Source organism: Strigops habroptila, chromosome 4 (assembly GCF_004027225.2).
Source record: "Strigops habroptila isolate Jane chromosome 4, bStrHab1.2.pri, whole genome shotgun sequence".
In the NCBI taxonomy this organism is placed as follows: Eukaryota; Metazoa; Chordata; class Aves; order Psittaciformes; family Psittacidae; genus Strigops; species Strigops habroptila.
In genome coordinates, this window is record NC_046358.1 from 50,807,260 (window position 1) to 50,828,424 (window position 21,165).

Here is a 21,165-nt window from a genome sequence, read left to right on the forward strand (position 1 = left end):
TGCTCCGCAGGCTGTTTGTACTTGAGCAGCAGCATGGCTCTCATGAGGCAGTTTTCTCTTGTCTGTGGGGTCTGAGATGAGAGATTGGCTTCTCCCAGATTCCCCCATCTCCTTCTTTCTGGGGCTTCCCATGCTGTGAGCTGCAGGGAGCCCTTGGCAGCCCATGTATGGTCACTGCCCAGGGAGAAGCTCTGCTGCGCTAGCAGCAAGCTTTTCTTTGTCATGCCTATCCCCAGCTGTCCTGAATTCTCCAGATCCCTAGAGGCATCTTGAGGGTCCTTGCTAGGGTGACTGCTGTTGCTAAGTATACCCGTGGTTGGAAGGAGGTTGTTTAGGAAAACTGATATGTGGAGAGTCTTTGGACACCTTGGTGCACCGAATACCTTGGGGGAGAGATGAGAGGGATGGCTGATCCCTGCTTAGGAGTAATTGGTCAGTTCTACCTAGATGGGCTCATTAAAGTGGAAAAATAGTAGGGAAGTGAACGGGGGCCAGATGGATAATTTAACAGAACTGGGCAATGCTTTAGTGTTTCCAAATTCGATATAGGTGCTCTCGCAGTGGCATTAGGGATAAAGAACTGTCTCTAATTATAGGGAGGTATCAAGTGCCTTCACTGCCCCTTTCTCCTTGAAGAAGAAGAAGAACAACAAGGCGCTTGCCTTGTATCTGAGCTTATTTTGCAATGTAAACCCATGGGTTTGGAGATGTGAGCATTAAAGCAGCCCAGCAGCAGTTATTAGAATATTACAGTTTTTAAACCACAGAAAACTCTCTGCTGGCTGTTTTAAAACCCTTGGGGTGAAATCTGGCTCTGAAGCTTGTGGGAATCCCTTGCCCCTGGATTTGGAGACCTGGCTGTGGGGAAGGCTGTGTTGGCTAACCCAGGGACTATCCTGGGGGCTGCTAGAAGGAGGTTTTGCCAGACCAGCATTGCTGATGTGGAGTGAAAAAGCACTTCTACTGTCTGAGGTGGTGCTGGGGCTGCTGCTGCTTTGGGGGAAGGGGAGCAGAGGCACGGCCCAGCCTGCACCCCTGGCGTGCCCAACCCCTCTGCCTTGAGGAGACCAGGCACCCCCTTGCTGCACCCCACAATGGGGCGAGCTCTGCTTGCCCTGATTTTTCCAACAGCATTAATAAATCTGCAGCACTGAGGAAAGTGGAGACCTCCAGGCAGAGTTTTGGGGCGTGGCTGGGCTTTACTGCTTGCTTAGCACAGGCAGGCATCCCCCAGGGTGGAAATGTCCCCAGGGGAGGATCATCATATCAGGGGATATGATGACACCTTGTGACAGGCATGGGTCCTGGCCTTGGGACAGCTCAGGGTCTCTTTGCAGCCTTGCTCCTCACGTGGGTTAAAACTGCATGGACTTTCCCAAGTTTGCTGCAGCTGGAACAGGACAAGTGTTGCTCGGTGGGCACAGCTGAGTTCAACCTAGATATGTGAGGTGTGTGGAGGGCTGGTTTGGGAAGGTGGGGAAAAAAGAGGGATTTTCTTCCACACCCCTGGTCTGGGCATCCTTCCTGGACATACGGGTTTTGTATGGTATGCTGCTTCAGAGGGTTTCAGGCCTTTCCCAAAATGTGAAAGCCTTTTTCCTAGCAGTAACTGGAAGGGTAGAAGGTATCACAGCTGGCTTTGTGGCAGTGAAGTGGTTAACCTCAGCATGCCCTGGGGATCCTGGGCCCCTCTGCTCTGACCCCCACTGACCCTGCTAACCCAGCCCTGGCTGATGCTCTGCCTGCATCCCTCACCTTTGCACCCATCACCCCTGTGACCCATGTGCCTGGCTGCAGGGTCTGCACGGCAGCTGAGCGGGCTCCTTGCTGCCTCTGTGCTCTGCCCAGAGCTGGGCTTGCTCCCAGCTGGGCACTCATCCAGCCTGGGTGCCGACTTTGTTGGGACACTGACTCGCATCTGGGCAGACGGCCTGGCCGGGAGGTGCTCCAAGGCATTGTTGGTGCTGCATTTTGGTTGGGAACAGCTTTTTCTTTGGGGGAGTGGGAGTCCTAGCCTCAAGAAAGTTGTTGCCCAGGCTCCAGGGGGGATTGGTGGCTGCCATGTGGCTCTGACTGACAGTGCAAACCTGCTGTCGCCCTCCGGCTCAGAGCAAATGCCACAAGGATTTGCTGCTCTCACTTCGTCCTCCACATGCAGCCCTCCCAGTACAGTCTGACTCTGTGAATCTGCCTGGGAAGGATGGTGCAGGCAAGGGAGAGTTCTGCTCTGCCCAACACCCAGCTTGTGCAGCAGCTTTGATGTCCTGTAGTTGCAGTTCCCGTTCCCTTAATATGAGTCCACCAAGCTTCTCATCCGGCTGAGTCTTTGGGCTCACTGAGGAGGTGCTTTGGCATCCTTTGAAGCCAAAAGCATGGGGAATGGGTTCTCATGGGGTGGTTCTGTTCTCCTTAAGCAATTTGTGAGGAGAAACCTTGAGGATGTACGTCGGTGAAAAGAAGACATGGGTGTGTATTTGTATGATAGGGACTCAAGGGCCTCTACCCAGACTGTGTTCTGGATCATGGTCACCTGGTATACGGGTCAAAAATATGTCCTCAGAGGTGCTGCATGTGCTGGGAAGACAGCTGTCCTTCATGGCACGACTGCAGGATGATCGGTACTAGAGCAGCACCTACAGTGCCCAGCGAAAGTCAAGGTGTCACCATGGTGGGTGCTCTGTGGCTATCCCAATGGCCTACTGCCTCAGGGCAAAGAGGACAGGTTATCTCTGCTGCAAGACCAGACAGCTGAGGTTGAGATGTTTAGGAAGTGGAAGAGATGCTCCAGCCATTGGACTTGCCCACTGTGGCTTGGGTACCCAGAAGAGGAGGTTTCCTACCAAACCCATGTGACATCTGCCAGGCCTTGGCTGGTGTCTTGGGTAACCCAAGGCATCCTCAGTGGCACTTGGCACCTGAATTACTCCCTGGTTTCCAAATATCACCTAGGAAGCACAGGCCACTGCTGAGATTTGAGCTGAGCTTTCCTGAAGCTTGGCTAGATATCTTGCAGTCCTCAGCCTGTCTAGGTGCTCCACAGAGGCTCAGTCACAAATGGGTTAACCAGCCCCACTTGGAGCCTATGTGTGTTTTCCTTGCCAGTGTATCCCTCCTAACACACACCAGATGTGTGAGGCAGCCGCTGGAGTGTCTTAATCCCAGGTTTCGGCACTCGGTTGTCTTTCTCATGGGCAGGTCTGCAGCAGCTTTCTGGGGGCTCCACCACCGCTTGTGCAATGGCCCCATCCTCTGCAGGAGGATTTGCAGCAAGGCAGGTTGAAATGTCTTCTCTTATTTGCTGCTTTAAACAAGTCACTCCTGGGATGGGCTGCAGGGGCTGGCAGCAGAGCTGATGCTCATAGCTCCATCTGGAGTCATACAGGGTGAGTGTTAAACGCAGGAGCTCCTTGGGTTCACCCTATCTCAAAGGAGCAGTGGTGCTTCCTACAAGCCTGGTGTGTCTGATAACTGCCCAGGGAATACATGGGTAAAGAGAAAGATAGATGAGCAAACCCGGCTGGATTTATTAATGGATGGAAATGGCAGTCAGTGGGCTTCTATTATTAGCTCGATTGGTGACTTGCACCCGGTAGTCTAAAAACTTGGAGCCACCTGGGAGCAACTGGTCTGAGATGTGCAAGACTTAGTTTATTTGGAGCTCGGTTTATTTGGATTTCTGTTGCTATTGCACAGACCTGTAGGCCCAAATGCTAGTGTACATCAGCACCATCCCACTGTCTGCCATAAAGCCGTGCCAGTTTGCATCAGCTGGAGGTCTTCAGTTCTTTTGCTTACATGCTCATTTTGAAAATAGATCCTTTGCTAGGGATTAGTTCTGCATTACGAAGAAGCCTCTCTCCCAGCTCTAGGTATCTGTTGCTTGCTGCAGCTAAATAGACAGTATGTGCAATGCCTTTATGAAGTCCTTGCCAGACACTTTGGAAAATATGATCTCTTCCGTGCTTGTGCATGCATGTGCTTTTCTGCTGCAAAAGCAATTTCCAGTGAAAGCTTGCTCCAGAGCCATTAGCATCAACAAACTCTGAACTACCGACAGGCCCCAAACAATCATGACTGCCAGCCTTTTCGGAGGGGGGCAAAGTTCTCCCTCAATAAAATTGGTGTCAGTAATTATTTCCTCTTAAAATAAGTGCCTCCTTGCCGTTGTCACCTAGCGTCATATAACAGGAGTTGACAGCAGTGTGTCTGAGCTGAGCTGTCTTGAAGGACAGACTGATGTGTTATACAGGTTGTGCACCCTTGCTGTGGTGGGGCTTTTCCTTCCTTGGGGTGGCATTTGTCTCTTCTGCTGCTTCGTCACTCAGTTGCCATCTTTCTGCATACAGCCTTAGCTGCCCCTATCTTCCTCCTTGATGGAGGCATTTGTTGGTCTTCAGGCTTTTTGGATACATGATGATACTTTTGCCTGCCCTTTCATAACAGCTCCCATCTTTTGCCCAGCTTGGGGGGCATGGGTGTTATTGGCAAGCTGATATTTGATGCCTTTCCCAGACAAGGTGCAGCTTGAAGTGAGGGTATAGCTTGGGAGCAGGAACTGTCAGACGATGCTTGGGATCCTTCTTACCCATTAGTCTACCCTGACCCCAGCTGGAGTAACCAGCCTGGCAGAGAGAGGCAGTGATTAAAGGTTGCTAAAACTGCTTGTGTTGCACAATGCAGTGCTACATCAGAGCCTCGAGCCAGCTGCAGATAAGCTAATAAGTTTATATTGGTCAGAAGCTGTATTTCACTTCTTGAAAGCTGTGCTGGTCAGCTGAGCAGCACGGCTCGGGCAGGGCTGTACTCGCACAGCGGTACTATCCTACAAGCCTATCAACAAAATGTATTGCTTGGCTTTGGGTGATGCTTAAACACATTGCACATGCCACTTGGTGAAAGAAGGTGATGCCTCTATTACAGGTTGGCCCTTTTATGCAACACATGAGAGAAGTCTGAAGGTGTCTCCAGCTGCCCAGTGTCCATCTAATCCACCTAGCCAAAGCAAAGACCATTCCATTTATTTTAAATGGGCATTCAAAGTTCAGGTTCATTCAGCAGCTTTCCAAACCTCGGTGAACAAAGGCCAGTGACAAGGCAATATGATGCTGTAAGGTCTTTTTCAGACATTTCTTACAGTGTCTGCTGGTGGGGGGACAACCTCTTGGCAGCAGCTGCCTATGGCTTACTCATCCTGGCTGGAGTCCTTTGTCCCACTTCTTGGCCCTGCGGTGGAGAGGCATCCCAAAGAGATGGAGCTGGTACATGGGGCCAATAGTTCTCCTCTTGTCCTGTAATGACCCTCCTGTGTGGGCTGGGAATGTCTTCAGCCATTGTTTTGTCTTCCTGTCTCTTTCTCAACGGCTTTGTTTGTTTAACCTCATATATAGGTATGCTGCAAGTAACCATGCTGGCTCCATGTGCTGGACCAGCTGCCCTCCGTCAGGGCTTGGCTGAGTCACTTGGCCTTGGCCCTGGTCTGTAAAACCGGATGGTAGCTCACCGCAGTGGCTCAAGTGGTACCTCTCCCTGTCTGCACAGCACCTACTGCAACAGGGACTCTGATCAACTTTAACCATGCAGGGCTGCCCAGTTAATGCTTACACCACCTCTCTTTGCTTCCCTCCTCCTCCTCTCTTAAATCCAGCTGTTCCTTTTGGTTCCTTCTCCCTTAGTCCCCTCATCCTTTGTCCTTGTTTGTATAATCCCTGGAGCAAAAGCATCTCCTCCTACAAGGCAGGGAAAGCTTGCATCTTCCCCTCTCACTGGAAGGTGAACCAAACTTTGGGGATTTTAGGTTTATGCATGTACCCATGAAGTGCCTCACAGGGAGGGTCCCTCCATTCTGTGTGAAGGTGAGGGGTAGTGGTGGAGTAAAGGAAGAGGAGATGCTCCTTGACCTGGCTTCCTCTCCTTCTCATTCTGGCTTTTTGGATGTCATAGGAAGAAAGTAATCATTGATCCCAAGGCAAGTACTTCAGACTTAGCATGATATGGTGTTTGTTGACTCTTTGGATGCAGCCCACAATTGTACATGTTCTTCATGGTGCTCCTCTGAGAGTGTGGGCCAGGAAAAAGCTCTGAGCCAAGACAGCTCCCGTCTACAGCACCCCCTCCCTCGACACCCATGGGGTCACACGTTGGCTTGGGAATGTCCCCTTCTGACTCATGGCCAGGGCAGGGGAAGGCTTGCTGGGAGCATCATTGGGATTGGACTCCTTCCCCTGCACCCTGAGCTAATTGCACAGATGAGATGCCCTGCCTGACTGACAGCACACTTCTGGAGCTTGTAACTAGCTGTTCTGGTGTGAAGGAGACAACGTGCTGCTTTTGGCTGCTAGACACCCTGTTTCCTTGGGATTATCTCTGGCTTCCTGTTTCGGCCTCTGTATTTAGCTGCCCAAAAGTGAGTGCTGGCAGAGAAAGGTAGGCTGAGCTAATTGGTTATTAGGGATGAAGGTGAGATGAGCAACCCTATCCACCAGGCTAACGTGTAAACCCCACCATCTACACAGCTGACGTACCAACTGGTGTGCCTCTTTCACTGAACTGGGGCTCCCAGAGGGCTGGGCAAGTGCTGATGTCTGCCAGGGTGGTTTCAAATTGGGGGTTGCATGTGAATATTGGAGAGGCTGGGGAGTGTCAGGAGAGGGAGAGAGGTTTGGGGTAGCAGAGGGAAGGATGTGTCAGAAGGCCAGAGAGATCCCATCTACTCCATCGTCCTAGGGGGGCTGCTGGTGGAAGTGCAGGATCTGTGGCTGAGGCAGGGCTGCTTAGTCCTTGCTGGAGGGGTGAGGCTGTTCCTGTGAGAACATCTTTTCTGGTGTGTTTCCACCAGTGACATGCTGGCATGGACCTCCAGAAACCATGTTGGCAGCTGATGGCACCTATAACGGACTGTAAGTTGTATATGGGAGCTGATGCTGACTGTGCTGTGCATCCCAGCAATATTGCAGAAAATAACTTTGGCTGCGTTTCTTTGCTAGCAGGACTCGAGTCTTTTTGTTTTTTTTTCCCTAGACCATGTGTTAGCCTCCAACTGATTTTGCAACTAGTGCTACATAGCAGAGTGATTGTGTAATTAACAGGAACTGGTGCGGCCCTATCTCTCTGGGACTCCCGCCCTCCTCCACGCAGTGATGGAGACAGATTCGCTCCCTCACCTTCTATGCTTCCCCTGCTGCTGGGAAGAGCTCTGGGAAGCTCTCTGGTGCCCTGCAGTCTGCTTCTGGGTGCTTCAGGCATCCCTGCTCCTGTAGTGGGGTGCAGTTTGGTTGCAGAGATTTATTGTGATTCTCCTAGCTTAAACTGTGCCAAAAAATAACAGATGAATTAGTTGTTTTTCTTCCTGTGTCCGCTGTACTCCTACCCGCTTCCTGGTGGGACCAGGAGGTTTGTTTCTGTGAAAGGATAGGAGCAGCTGTGGGACTGATGCTGACCTTACTGTACTTGGATACGTGGTATGACTCAGACCGATGCACCCGGGCTCGGCAGCAAGCAAGGGAGGAGAGGGGACAGAAGGCTCCTCTGTTCTGCAGGGTGATGGCGTGGGGATTCTGCTGCACTGCTCTTTCTCCACGATCCTTTAGGCCCAGCCTTTGCGCTCTTGAATAGTGGGTTTAAATGCTCCCCATGGAGATGGAGATAGCGACTCTGTCCATGCGTCATTGCACAGTTCCTTCTTGCAAGCTGTGAGTTTAGAAAGAGGATCCTGCTCTGCTCTCCTTTCCCTGTGGTCCTGCAGGACCCTGCTGATGCTGGATGAAGGATGAGTTTTCTTGTCATATCTGATGTATTTCTCAAAGATGAAAGCCAGGGAGACGGGCAGGAAACCATCCCCAGAGGTTGAGTAGCACAGCCACCTTGTGAAGGCAGGAGGATTTTCCAGGTGGAATTCAGTACCAAAAATGTCTTTCCCTGGGAGCAATGCAGAGGTTGGCCTGCTGCCTGTTGTGATGTAGGGATGCTTCACTTCTGGTGTTTCCAAATGACCGTGGCACCTTAGACCAGCAAGAGTTAATGTCACAACCTCTCTCTGGTCCTGGATTTCATCACCCAAGCATGGGTTTTGTCAGCTCTGTTCACTGAAGGCCCCCAAGTCTGAGAGGCAGTCAGTCCCGGGCTTGGGGTGGAAGTCTGCCAAGTGCTTGCAAGATGAGGAGCTCACACTGGCACCCTCAGAGAGACAAACCTGTGTGTGGAGGCAAGGCTCTCTTGCTGGGGGAATCAACAGCTTTTCCCTCTGCCTGTTTACACAGAGGTTCTCGCCTCCGGTAGGTAGTGGTGTGCCATTGCCTCTTCCGCTCCCCACACCCAGCAAGTTCCTGCCTTCTCCTGGTGACATTGGCTGCATTCCTCCTTGCCCCTCCTCAGCTCCCCGTGGATCGCCCGGCATCTCTGCCTGAAATTAGAGTGCTGCTGTGATTTCGTTCAGCCCCCAGTTGTTGCTGGCCCGTGGGTGCTAGCTACGTCCCTACTTGCCAGGGCTCCTCCGTTGTGCATCCTTGGCTGGCTCAGACCATGGAGAAGCTGGCAGGTTTGGGCTGATTCTCTCCAAAGAGAAAACCCTGTAGGTACATATTTCACTTCAACTCTGTGGGCAATTGTGGTGAAGTCAATAGGGGTGTTCACATGCTTAAACCTAATTATTCCTGTAAGTACTTGCAGGGCTGGGACAGGCTCTTTTTTCAGCAAAAGACCTTTTGTGGTGGTTCTCTTGCATCTTCTCACCAAATTGAGAAAGAAAAAAAAAGCAGTGTGACAGCATCTGAGCAGCCCAGAGCGGGGCCAGCAACAGTATCTGCGCGTGGTGGGTTTTGTTGTTCCTTGGTCACTTGGGGGATGCTTAGTAAATACCTGCAGAAAAAAAAGTAAGCTGTTTTGAAATGAAGAGACAGTGGGAAGGAGGATAGGCTCTTCCTTCTCATCTGACTTTAATACACTTCCTTGTTATTGAGATTTCTGGGTGTATTTCATGGGCAACTTCCCCATTTCAACTTACCAGGCAGCAAGAAGCACTCCTGCAGAAGTGATTGAAAGGAAACCTGTAAATGAGATGAAAGGGACTGAAAGCAGGAGGAAGGTGAGGGTCTAAGCAGGGTTGTCCCATCATAACAGCTCCCATCACAAAGACTGCCAGAGGAACATTGCCACTTACTGTAGGGGAACGTGGACAGTCTATGCCATGAGCACCATGACGTGCAAGTACAAGGTAGCGCTGGAACTTGCTATGTATAAGTCCAGGCACCTGTTGGTTTGGTATAGCAGAAGATCTTTTCCCAAAAAAACCCAGGAGATGCAGGTTAGGGAAAAAAAGACAGTTTTCTTTCTAAGCCTGTTCTCATGATGAGATAGCATGAAGAACAATCATCTTGAATGCATGGCAGATGGGCATTTTGTTTTAGCAGGCGGCAGTGTTGTTAGTCCTTCATCAAACGCTCACACACTTCTTTTATCTCCTGAAATATCAGTGTTTCAAGGAGGCAAGCCACATTTTTTTGCTCTTGCCCAATTTGATGGTTGGGGAAACTGAGGCATGGGAGAGTTGGTCACTTGAGCAGGTGAGGGGGAGGTCTGAGAGCAGAAGCAGGGTGCATGCTGCTTGTCTGCCCAGGGCTGCAGCCCAGCGGCTTCCCCCCAAACCCATCTGCTATCTCCATCCCAGGAGAACATTTCTGTCCAGTGCAGTGTTTCCCAGCACAAAGCCCCTCTCGCATTAATCTGGCTCATGGTTCACCTCCGGGCATTCAGGGATTGTTTGGAGGTGAGCCCTTCACGGAAGACTACTGCTGTGAATGACCAACAGTGCTTTACAGCCCTCCGAGTTGCCAACCTGGATTTTTGCTCCCAAGTTGGTTTGTGTAAGCAGTAGTAAAGGTGGGGAAAAAAAGGGGGTGGGGGGGAATTGAAAAAGGGAAGGAGGAGGGGGCTGGAGAAGATGACGGAGGGAGAGAAGAGAGTTAAAGCAGAGAAGGGCAAGGGAGAAGCCCCCCTCGCTGGGGAGTGGGGAGCGCCGCGCTTTGTGCTGCGGGAGCCGCTCCGAGCGATCCTCCCGTGACACTTCCACGAGGAGGAGGAGGAGGAGAAGGTGGAGGAGCCAAGCCGGGGGTGTGGAGCGGGGGGGGGGTAGCAGAAACAAAAGGAAACCAGCTGCAGAACTTCCTGAAGGCGGAGAGGGGGGACGCGGCAGCGCGCAGGCAGGCGGGCGGGCAGCTGCCTGCGGCGCTGAGGAAGGGGCGGCAGCCGGGACCCTGCCGCCACCCAGCCGCGGCCACCATGACCAGCGCAATCCTGAGGAGGAACTCCAGCAAGCAGGGCCTGCAGAACCTCATCAGGTGAGCGCACACCTGCCCGGGGGGACCCCGACCGGCCCCGGCTGCTGCCCGCCGGTGGGGGATGCCGGGTGGGAGAAAGGAAACGTGCTCCGGATCGACCATCTTCGGGTCCCTTTAAACAGGCTGAATTTCTCCCTCACCCCGGTGCTCCAGCAGGCGCGATGCGTTGGATGGAAGGAAAATACACAAATAGATACCCCCCCTCACCAAAAGCAATATGAGAAAAGCAGATTTGAACTTACTGATGGCTTTTCCAGGAGCACACAACTGAGCACGACTGTGCTGTGACACTCACCTGAGCCGGCTGATTTCCCCCCCTCCTTTCTCTGCAAGGGATGTCTCAGTATGTGTCTTTTTGTGTCCCCTGAGGGCTGAAGGCTTCTGCCTAGAAAAAGGATTTATTTATTTGGGGGTAGGAAATGTACATTGTGCATGCTGTGATGTGCCTTTTCAATTCAGAGATCTGTAAAGAGCTAGATCCTCCCAGGGCTGCAAGCTGACATCGCTCTCTTCCGATTTAATTAATCGCAGTAGAGGTTTGAACCTTTCCTCAGAGTGTAATTGCCAGGGCAGGAAGGTGGATGGTTCAGTTGGGTTATTCCCATTTGTCAGACAGGGCTGAGCCCGGGAGGACGGTTAGCTACATTGTCTGCTGGCGCTGGGATTCCCTTCCATGTGGTCACTCTGCTCTTCCCTGAGGGCTGGAAATGCTGCTTTCCTCTGTGGGTCTCTGGGATCCTCCTCTGGCTGGTGGTGATGTGCCATGCTGATGGCTCTGGGCAGAAGAGAGGCACTCCTCGCCTCTGTATGTTTAATTGAGCAGCTGGGTGGGTGAAAATGGAATTAAGGAGTGCTGGACTCCCATTCTGAGCCTTGGGCACCTCTTGGCTCCCTTGTGGTCACTGGTGCCTGCTGGTCTCCAGCCAGAAGGTGGGAGATGTCAGGGTGGGATTTATTTGGACAGGTGTTTTCCAGTCAATTTGGGGATTTCCCTGGCTGGTAATGCAGCCTCTAAACCTCATCTCTCAGGTGAGTTGCTTGCCTTGGAAAGGGAGCTGGCTTCTGCAGCCATCCAGTTCCCCCTGCCTTCTCCTTGGGCCCTTTCTGGACAAAGGGGAGTCAGCAGGAAAGCTCCCACTGTTTGCATGGGCCCCTGGGATCGAAAGTGGGCAGGAGGAGCCAAATCCTCTCCTGTTTGGCCAGTTGCACTCTTTCCCTGGTCTCAGCCCAGAGGGACTGGGATCTCAGTTACTCATCCCTGTTTCAGAACAGGGCTTGGTCAGGGATTCATGAGGGGTATGGAAATCTCCATGTTGGGTGTACAGCAGGCAGGGATGGGATCAGATTTGGGGCCAACTAGTACTGAGGAGGGCCAGGCAAGAGAACTGGGGTGGGAATCGCCTGCTTACAGCTGAGTGGCAACTTATTTTGCAGGGTGTTGGGTGGGGGGTATGGAGGAGGTACATGTGCCTCATACACAGAAAAAGGGTGTCCAAAGAGCTGTGCTTGGCACAGCCCAAGCCAGGCACATTTACTCATCCTTAATGGTGTCTCAAAGTTCCTGCTACTGTGGATAAGGGACTTTTGGTGCCCCAGATACTCACAGGGGTTTTTACCAGAGGAACTCTGGGATGACATTTGACTTGAGTGGGGTTATTACCCTTTTATCTGGCTGAGGTTTGGCTTTGTGGCTGTGTTTTTCAGCCCTGCTTACAGACAGGGAGGTGGGGTGTGAAGATGTATGAGGGATTTCATCCATGGTTTACACCCAAATAACCCCATTAATGCTCACATAAATCAACAGGAGGATAGGCAGGATCTGCTCCTTGCAAAGCACAGCCTGTGTTGTATTTTCTCCCAGCAGTTTCCCTCCTAAGCCTGGCTGTGAGGCTGGCTCTGGAAGACCTGCCACTTTGGGTGCAGGAACAAGCTCCTTAAGTTGGTGAAAGGCTTGAGACTCCTGGCTTGAAGATATATTGCTGTCAAGATTGCCATGCTCCGCTTTTATCTGTCCCAATGTGACCACAGGCACAGTGGTTACAGAGCATAGGTCCTAGGCTCTTCTGATGTGCCTGAGTGCATCAGAGACCCGGAGCACAAGAGGAAAACGGCTGCCCAGACACACATTTGTGAGCACTGGGGATTTTGGCGTGATGCTGAGATTTACCTAGCTGTTCCTGCTGTCACCGAAATCTGGGAAATAAACTCTCTAACCAGGACGACAGGTTAGACTGCTGCAGAGCATCAGCAGGGATAACCAGGGGATTGCTTTCTCTGAGCATTGCTCAGCCAAGGGAGCTGCTTGCCAGGTTGTCCTACACTGGGATTAAAGGATCCTGAACTGAAACCAGTATAAAAATCTTGATGATTTTGGGTTGAAGAGCTGAGTCCCAATGCTTAGGCACCCAACCTTGTGCTTGAGACAAAACCCCAGCATTTCAGATGAAGTCGCCCATGCCCATGTGCTGAGCAGGAGTGCCTGGCTGCTATCACCTGAGCATTGGTCCCAGGAGCCAAATTTGCATGGAATGGCTTTTCCATGGACCATCCTGACAGGTTTAGTGCACACCGTGCTTTAGGGTGTCGGAGGCACCGCAGGCTGAAGTGCTGAGTCAGCGCTCTGGGAAATGTTCTTCACCTCTTCCCAGCCTAGATGGAGGTAGGCTGGAAAAATTAGCCCTCCGTGTTCCTCCCTGGCTTTGCAGAAGGTGCAGGCAGGAGCATGCCATTTACATCTGAAAGGCTGGAGGCTGAAGAGAGCCCAGGGCTACGCCCAATAGTGGCTGAGTGATTACCTGGGAAAGAATGGGCGATATCAGGGTTATCTACCTCCCCTCCTTTGGCCCACGTGCCCAGGCACTCCCCTCATCCACATAGTCTATCAGGATATCCTTGGGGAACAATTTCTCCCTTTGTAACACATGAACAGCGGCCATCCCTTACATGCCCACAAGACTTCTTTTTCGTTTTAAGTCCTCTCCAAACATGAGCCGCTTTATCTTGTTATTGTGGTCTGTTTTTCCTTATCGTTCTAATGAATTCCTATAAATAAGATAGGGATCCAGCCCCTGTCATGTCGATTCATTCAGTTCGTTATCTGCTCCTGCTGGAATTTTACTCTCCCTCTATTTATCGAGCCTCGAGTGTTTCACAGAAGAATATGGCTGTTTAATTAACCTACAAATCAGCCTCTCTGTAATTCGGCTGTGCCACTCCTCGAAACTGGATTATCGGGCCTCTTGGTTGACACTGTTCCCGCTGAGTGCTGCAGTGGCTGACTGCAGTCACATCCCCATAGCCGGGCTGTGGGTGCCGGGGTGGGGTGGGGGGGTCAAGTGTGCATGCAGATGGATGTGTGCTAGAAGTACTACCACTCTTGTCTCAGCTGGTTGGTTTTTATCCAGCATGTGGTGAATCTCAGGTGACATTAGGAGGTGAGCTGTGGTCTGGTCTTGGGGCTAAAGGACAGTTTAATTGCACACTGCTTGTGTGCTTCCGGGCACAATGGGGGACCTGGTCCAGAACAGGGGCTCCAAAGCATGGCTGCTGCGCAGGCACCAAATAAATGAGTGTCTATGATTACATGTCTCTGCAACGCCATTGAGCCTCAAGTGCAAATAATGCTGTGGGGAAGGGGGATTGAATCTTGAGGATGAAAAAGCTCAGGGGAAGAAAACGAATTGGGAAATTTGATTGGGTGATAAACCTAATTATTTCCTCCTAGGATGGGCCTTTTGCTTCTTTATTTTCCATGGAGTCATTAACATGGGAAGCTGAACCATGAGATCTGAAATCATGCTTGCACACCCCTGTGTTTTGTCCTGCCATACATGATGAGATGCTTTCAGTCTCCAGCTGATGACAGCACTCATGGTCTGGTGGACCAGGCGATTGCATGCCCCTTCTTTCTGCCTGCAACGTGCTGCTGCATTGTTGGGCAATGTCCTGGTGATGCTCAGAGTGCCCCAGTGTTAAGGGTAGCTTTAAAATTCTCCAAACTCATTGACTTTTGGTGTATGTCATGAGTGTAATATTTAGTTTGATTGGGATCCGGGGGCTTTGCCCACCTCTGCGGGATGCCTTCCTTTCCGCCTGCATTTCCTGGAGCTTGCCGGGATGTGTCTCAGCAGGGAAGATGCTACTCCAGTATTTCTGTCTTGACCTTCTGAGCACTGAGCTGGGAACAAGGAGCTTGGAATGCTTGGGAGGGCTGGGTGGTGTTTTGAGGGGGGAGGGCATTCTTTTGGGGGGTGGGGTGTGGTTGATACCAGGACATGGTCTGGGCACAGTTTGTTGCCTGGGAGGTAGCTACTCCTTCTAGGGTCTATTGTAGCATCTCTTTACTCCACCTCCCTGGTTTGTGGATAGGTTCGGTGAGTGAGGAAAGCTTGCTGTGAAGAAGTGGGGCAGCTCTTTTGGGGGGATGGGGAAAATGAATGTGCAGGATCGAACCAGTAGCAGAGCTGCTGGGTGGGGGAGAAAGGAGAGATGCTGTCATGGGGACAGCAGGGGACACGGGACCTTCATCAGTGCAATTCATGCTTTGCAGTGCTGCCTCAACCTTTCATGAGGAGCCTATGGTCCCTGCAGGGTTTACCCACCATGGTGCTCCCCTTCCTGAATTCTCCCTATTTTGATGCTTTTATTAGTGCTCTTTATTCCTCTGTGTCCCATCACTGGGGCCAGGGCAGAGTCGATGGGCACCTTTGCAAACCTCAGGAGCCGAGGGCAGATGGGAAGGGAGAAGTGACCAGAGCTGCTGGTGGTGGGGAGTGGCCGGGAGAGCCTTTTAGGCTGGACTGATCACCCAGCTCAGGCGAGGCATGCTTGGGGCTTTCCATATCGCATCGAGGCTCAGCTTAGATGGTGCCAGCTGCTTGCAGAGCTATGTCACTGCATTTTGCAAGCCAGGAGGGACCCAGGGCTTTGCAGCCCAGTTGAGCTGTGGGGCTGGGAGGGCCAGTGTGTGGTGTGTATCCCCTGCCTGGGTGCCTTGTGGGATGCTCACCCTCTGCTTTTACTCCAAGGAGGGCAGCTCATCCTTCTCCAGTTGCGGTGTCTCATCCATTCCCAGATTTTCCCAGCCCTGAGGCTTGCTTCTTCAGAAACACTCCACCTAACACTGACTTTTCCCCGAAGTCAGCTGATGGTTTTTGTTTGCTTTTAGCCTTGCTTGTTTCGGACTTCTACCTGTTCTCAAGCAATTGGATATTCAGGGCCTGAATGTGAGCCCATAAACATTTCTGGGAGCTGTAGTGAACCTCTGAGCCCCTTGGGGCTACAGCTGCAGGTTATCCGTATCCTTTGGAAGGGTGGAGGACCACTACGTGTATCTGGGCGTAGTTCAGCTGGAAAGGGCACTGGATGGGGAAGCTGAGGTCTGAAGCTTTGCAGCTGGGATGGTGCGTAAGAACAAATTTTCAGCTTCCAGACTGCTTTTTTTCCCCTTCTCCCACCATTTGTATGACTGAACCTTTTTGATGGAGAACACTAAAATGGGCACCAAACATCATCAGCACTGTCCCTCAGCTCTGTGTCAGGCAGTGGGCAACTTGGACTGCCAAGTGCATCTATCCCATGGCAAGAGCCTGGGGGTGGCCATGCCCTTAAGCACAGGGGTTGCAATCAGTATTCTGGGGCAAAGGCTGTTTTTTCTCATGAAGACATGCTGCTTTAGCACAGCAGGGACTGCGGGCTTGCTGCTGACTCCAGTTCCTGTTGCAGCACAACTCATCAGCAATGGCCATAAACGAAAAGAGCCTCAACTCTCCCATGGAGCAGAGCAGCACGTTCTCACGGCCTCCCTGCTGCTTCCTGTCAGTGCTTGGGTAGCAAACTCCGTTCTGCTGCTGGGGGCTGCAGGGGCTGGGGGGACCACATCTCCCAAAGGGCTGCAAAATGAAGGACTTGTGGCCAAGACAGCAGTGCTATAAAAAGCAGCATGTCTGGTTTGAATCTCACTCTAAATCCTGGCTTGAACCAAGCGGTAAGGTTATTTCTCACCTCCCTAGGTTCAGACTTGTTTCCTAGCATGAGTGTATCAAGAAGGATGCTGGCTGACTGTAGCCAAGGCGAGGAGGCTATGTAGTCTTGCTTCCCTCTGAGACACGAGAAAAGTACAATACAAAGCTGGGCACGGCAGCCTGAACCTCTCTGACAAGTCTTATTTTCTCTTCTGGCACGCTTCTCTCTTGCAAAAACAGAGCCTAGACTTCCTGCTCTTTAGAAAAAACCTCTGATTTCTTGAACCTTAAGGCTGAGATGGAGAGACTGTGAGAAAGGGCCATGGTTTGAGGTTGTACACAGCATCGATTTCTCACACCTACTGAATACCATGGATCGCTGGAAGGGCTCGAACTCCAGCCCTTTCCTCCCCCCTGCCAAATTCCTGACCGGTGATGTTAATACATTACCGCACCAGCCTATCTATGTGCTAAGGACCCATGGTCCTGGGGGTGCAATCCATCATCTTGTAAGGGGTTCGTTTGGATTCTGTCTGCTACGATTAAAACCAATAATAATAAAAAGAAGCAGTCACTCCCATCTGCTGCCTTGTGCCTCTACGAGTGGGCTGTGCATCACCCATGGCATCTGGAAGCGTGGACCATCCCCTGTGCCTTTCTGGAGCTGCCATCCTGTGAAAGGGGGACAGATGAGGCTCATGATGAAGGACCAGCCCTGCCTGCGTCCCTCCTCCAAGGTCTGCTCCTGCCATTCACCACCAGCTTTCTCAAACTGTCTCTCATTTTTCTTGTGGAAGTGGTAAATTACCAGCTCGGGGTTTTCCCTGCCTGTCACGCCACAGTGAAAGGTCAATCTTAGCAGGGAATTAAGTGAAGGCTAAACCAGGCAAAGTTTTATACCTGGCACGTGTGGATGCATGGCTGTACATCTGCATATCCTTCTTTGGGCAGAAATGGGATATGCTTTTATGGAAAAAATCCAAGATTCATTTAAAAAAGAGGAGCTGCATGTGTTTTTTTTCTTGCGTTCCTGCTTGATGAAAGTTTGGGCCCTATCATATTCTGCTCAGGCGCCTTGGTGCGTCCTTATCGCCCCATGTGTGATGCCTTTCCGCACCCCCCCAGCTCCAGCGGGTCGGCAGGGACAGGCTCCGTGGCCACTCCTGGGTGTGAAGCAGCTCTATCCCGCTGTTCGCATCTTGAAGGCGAGCTGTGATTTATAGCAGAAGCAGAGAGACGTGGCTGAAACTGCGCAGCTATGGGTGGGGTGGGGAAGCTTGGTATGAGAAAAAAGCTGAGGGTGAAGCATATAGGCACATTTTTTTCCTTGCCGCCCCCACCTTGTTCAAACTGCGTAGCCTGGACTCTGAACACAGCAATGCAGCTGAGGAATTACATGAATGTATGGGAAGGAGCAGCTTGTGCAGTATCTCTGGATGTCTTTGACTGACAGGCTGATCTTTCAGAGCCAGGATAACCAACTCTCCCGAGACTAGGCTGAAACAAACTCCAGGCTGTGACATAATATTTTATTTTATTTCTTTTCCCAGTATCCCTGTATCATACTGCTATCCACACCCCCTTCTTTATCCAATGGGATGATTACCCAGCTGTAGTCTTTGCTGCATTGCTCTGAAGCCACAGAAACCCATCCATCAAGAAATGTAACTGTTGCTTGTTGTCTGGTCATACCATGGATGCTTTGCCAGCCCATGTCCCCTGGTGTCAGGGAGCATGTGGTCCCTGTGGTTGCTGATTTTCAGCAGCAGCCTCTTGGCAGAACATTAATCAGGGGGTTGGGATGCCAGCTGGACTTCAGCTCCATTCCCTATGTCTTCTGGCTTTGTGGTGACCTTGGACAACTCCTTGGGTTAGGGACAGGTTTTTGAAGGTCTCTTGATTGGTGGAGGTAAACCTTGGCCTTAGATGGATCTTTGGAAGGGGCTGAGATGCTGAATTCTAATGCTTAATACTGCTGCCTGCAGTGTGATGCATCCCCTGGGACACTGCGTTGAGCCAGAGCATGTGTGATTTGCAGGGATGGAGAGAAACTGAGCCATGGCAGCATGACCATGCATTGCATGCAAATGTCTTCAGCCATGACTTCTGTGGTGGCCTGACACCAGTTGTCCTGAATGACATGAGTGGAGGCATTATCTGGGTATTTGAGCATACTTAACTCAGTCACATGGTATATGCCATTTATAAGAGATTAATAAGTGATTGATTTGTTGGCAGAAGGTCAAATGGGTGAGGAAGATGCCTTTTGAGAGTGTCCTCTTCCATTTCAAGTGACGGGATGAGCTGCACATCCCCATACTCCTGCCAATCATGTCTGGGCCCTTTATAAATGGGTGGTAAACTTGAAATAAAGCCTGGCAGTTCTGCTTGGCAGCAGGATGGACTTGTTGACAGCCCTGGGCCATATCCTGCACCAGTATTGTATCTAGCACCATGACAAGGCAATGGAGGCTGCAGTGGGTTACAGGGGAAGGACTCTTGCATAGGTTTCTGGCATCTCCCTTTCTCCCAACCTCAAGAGAGAGGCCAGTGGGAAGTTTGCTGGGCATATAGGGCTACCCTTCCCAGTTCTTCTCTAGTTCATGTAGCCCCATCTCTTGCGGGTGATGGTGGTAGACACTGTTGCTTTTACAGGTGATGGGGCAATATATCTTCTGAGAAATAGTGTCCATCATGCCAGGGGCTGCACATGGCTCTTCCTAAACCCTGTTCCCAAAAACTCTTCCTTCATGAACCTTGGCTCTGCGGGGACAGCCTACCTGACAGAGGCAGCGACCAAAGTCAACACTGTCCTTGCCCAATACCCCGGTGAGCTCAGGAGACAGGAATGTCCAATGTGCTGGTAGAGGGTTCCTGGGTTTGTCTGGTGCAGATCTGCAAAGCTCAAACCCTCTGGGAGGCATTTCATTTTCCTTTCTGGAATTAGCTTTAGTGCTGAAGGTTGGGTTTGGGCCAGCAAAGCTTCCTTTGAGCCGTCAGCCGTGCAGAAGACTCCTCAAGTCTGCAACATTTCCCTTAAACACAGCTCATCTCGTGCCAGAAATTTCCCTTGCCTGAATGTTATAATCCCTCAAGTGCCGGTGAGGAAATGCCCAAAGGAAACTTTACCTTTCCATCAACACTGGCTTGTCTGGAGCAGGCATTCATGGCCACGTGGAACAGTGCAGCCAGAGTGTGGGTGCCTGTGTCACTGTTCTGCAGGAGGAGGAGGTGTTTTGTAGGGCAAATGGAAATAAAACCCCTCCCTTGGCTGGAGGTCTGAAGGGAGGTGAAGTCAAGAGCTAGATCTGAAATGAGCAGCTGGACCCAGTCAGAGCAGAAGTCTAAGCATCCCAGATGATTGGCAAGCTGCGACTCTATGGCCAAAGCTGAACCAAGGTGTTTTCAGCCTATCCTTAGACCTGCAGGATCTCCTCACCTTCTCAGGAAGAGAGAAGCCCCTTCCACAAAGAGTGTTTTGCCCCAAATCACAGAATCACAGAATGGTTTGGGTTGGAAAGGACCTTAAGATCACCTAGTTCCAATTCCCCTGCCATGGGCAGGGATGCCTCACCCTAGACCATGTCACCCAAGGCTCTGTCCAACCTGGCCTTGAACACTGCCAGGGATGGAGCATTTACCACTTCTCTGGGCAACCTGTTCCAGTGCCTCACCACCCTCACAGTAAAGAACTTCTTCCTTATATCTAACCTGAACTTCCCCTGTTTGAGTTTGAACCCATTCCCCCTTGTTGTATTGCTGCAGTCCCTGATGAAAAGTCCCTCTCCGGCATCCTTATAGGCCCCCTTCAGATACTGGAAGGCTGCTATGAGGTCTCCACACAGCCTTCTCTTCTCCAGGCTGAACAGCCCCAACTTTCTCAGCCTGTCTTCGTGTGGGAGGTGCTCCAGCCCCGTTATCATCCTTGTGGCCCTCCTCTGGACTTGCTCCAAGAGCTCCATGTCCTTCTTATGTTGAGGACACCAGAACTTCACATAGTACTCCAAGCGGGGTCTCACAAGAGCAGAGTAGAGGGGCAGGATCACCTTCTTCGACCTGCTGGTCACGCTCCTTTTGACGCAGCCCAGGACACGGTTGGTTTCTGGGCTGCGAGCGCACACTGAAGCCAGCTCATGTTCAGTTTCTCATTGACCAACACCCACAGTCAAGATGTCCAAAAGCTGGTGGCTGGCTAGGGACTGCATAAGGAGAAATGATCCGATCTCGTGATGAGGTTTTGCTGGAGCAAGCCTTGCCAGAGCTCCTAGCTGCTGGGGCAACAAAGTGGGTTTTCTGTCTTCCCTCCCTCCTCCAGTTCCCCTAATGTTTGTGTGAGGGAATGAATTTCCTTTCCCCTCACATGAAAATTGCTCTCTATAGGGAGGTGACTGAATGCGGGAGTGTAGTACTGTGTTGCTCATCTTGCAAGTCTTTAAGTCTTCTTGTTCTCTATTTCCCTATCTTGTGTTGGGTGAAGTGAAGTGGGGAGCTCTCTGACCCTGCAGCAGCTATGAGCCTGTTTCTTCCCCAGGCTTCCCCAGCCTGGGACTGACCTGGGAACATGCTGGCTGGAGGTGAAGGCAGAGTGATACGTGGTATCAGCTGGACCCTGAAGTGCTGGGAAATTATTTCTAGAAATGGGAAAGATGGTTGTGCAATACCACTGTGGGCTGAGCACATTAGGTTGCGGAATGTGATTGCGAGCAATTAGAACAAACAGGAGACTGTGGCCCCTTCTTAGAAAATGGAGCTGTTTGTAAATTAAATCTTTCCACCATTTTGCTTGAAAAGCAATTTAACAGCTGACCCCCTCCTCACACTTGGGCTTGTGCAAATCGAAATGGCACATTCTGTCTATGGCCCAACAAACC

General features: G+C 51.3%; 1 protein-coding gene across 2 annotated transcripts in view; it reads left to right on the forward strand.

The window, feature by feature from the left end:
* Positions 1-21,165, forward strand: part of LSP1 (lymphocyte specific protein 1) — a 50,989-nt gene that overhangs the window by 2,407 nt on the left and 27,417 nt on the right. Inside the window, exon 1 of one of the 2 annotated variants that reach the window (XM_030485017.1) lies at positions 9,910-10,331. The exons of the other annotated variant lie outside the window; for it this stretch is intronic. Within the exon in view, the coding sequence (XP_030340877.1) occupies positions 10,273-10,331 (59 nt within the window). The 5' untranslated portion in view covers positions 9,910-10,272. Of the gene's footprint in view, positions 1-9,909; positions 10,332-21,165 lie in introns of those variants that run through there. 2 annotated transcript variants of the gene reach the window in all.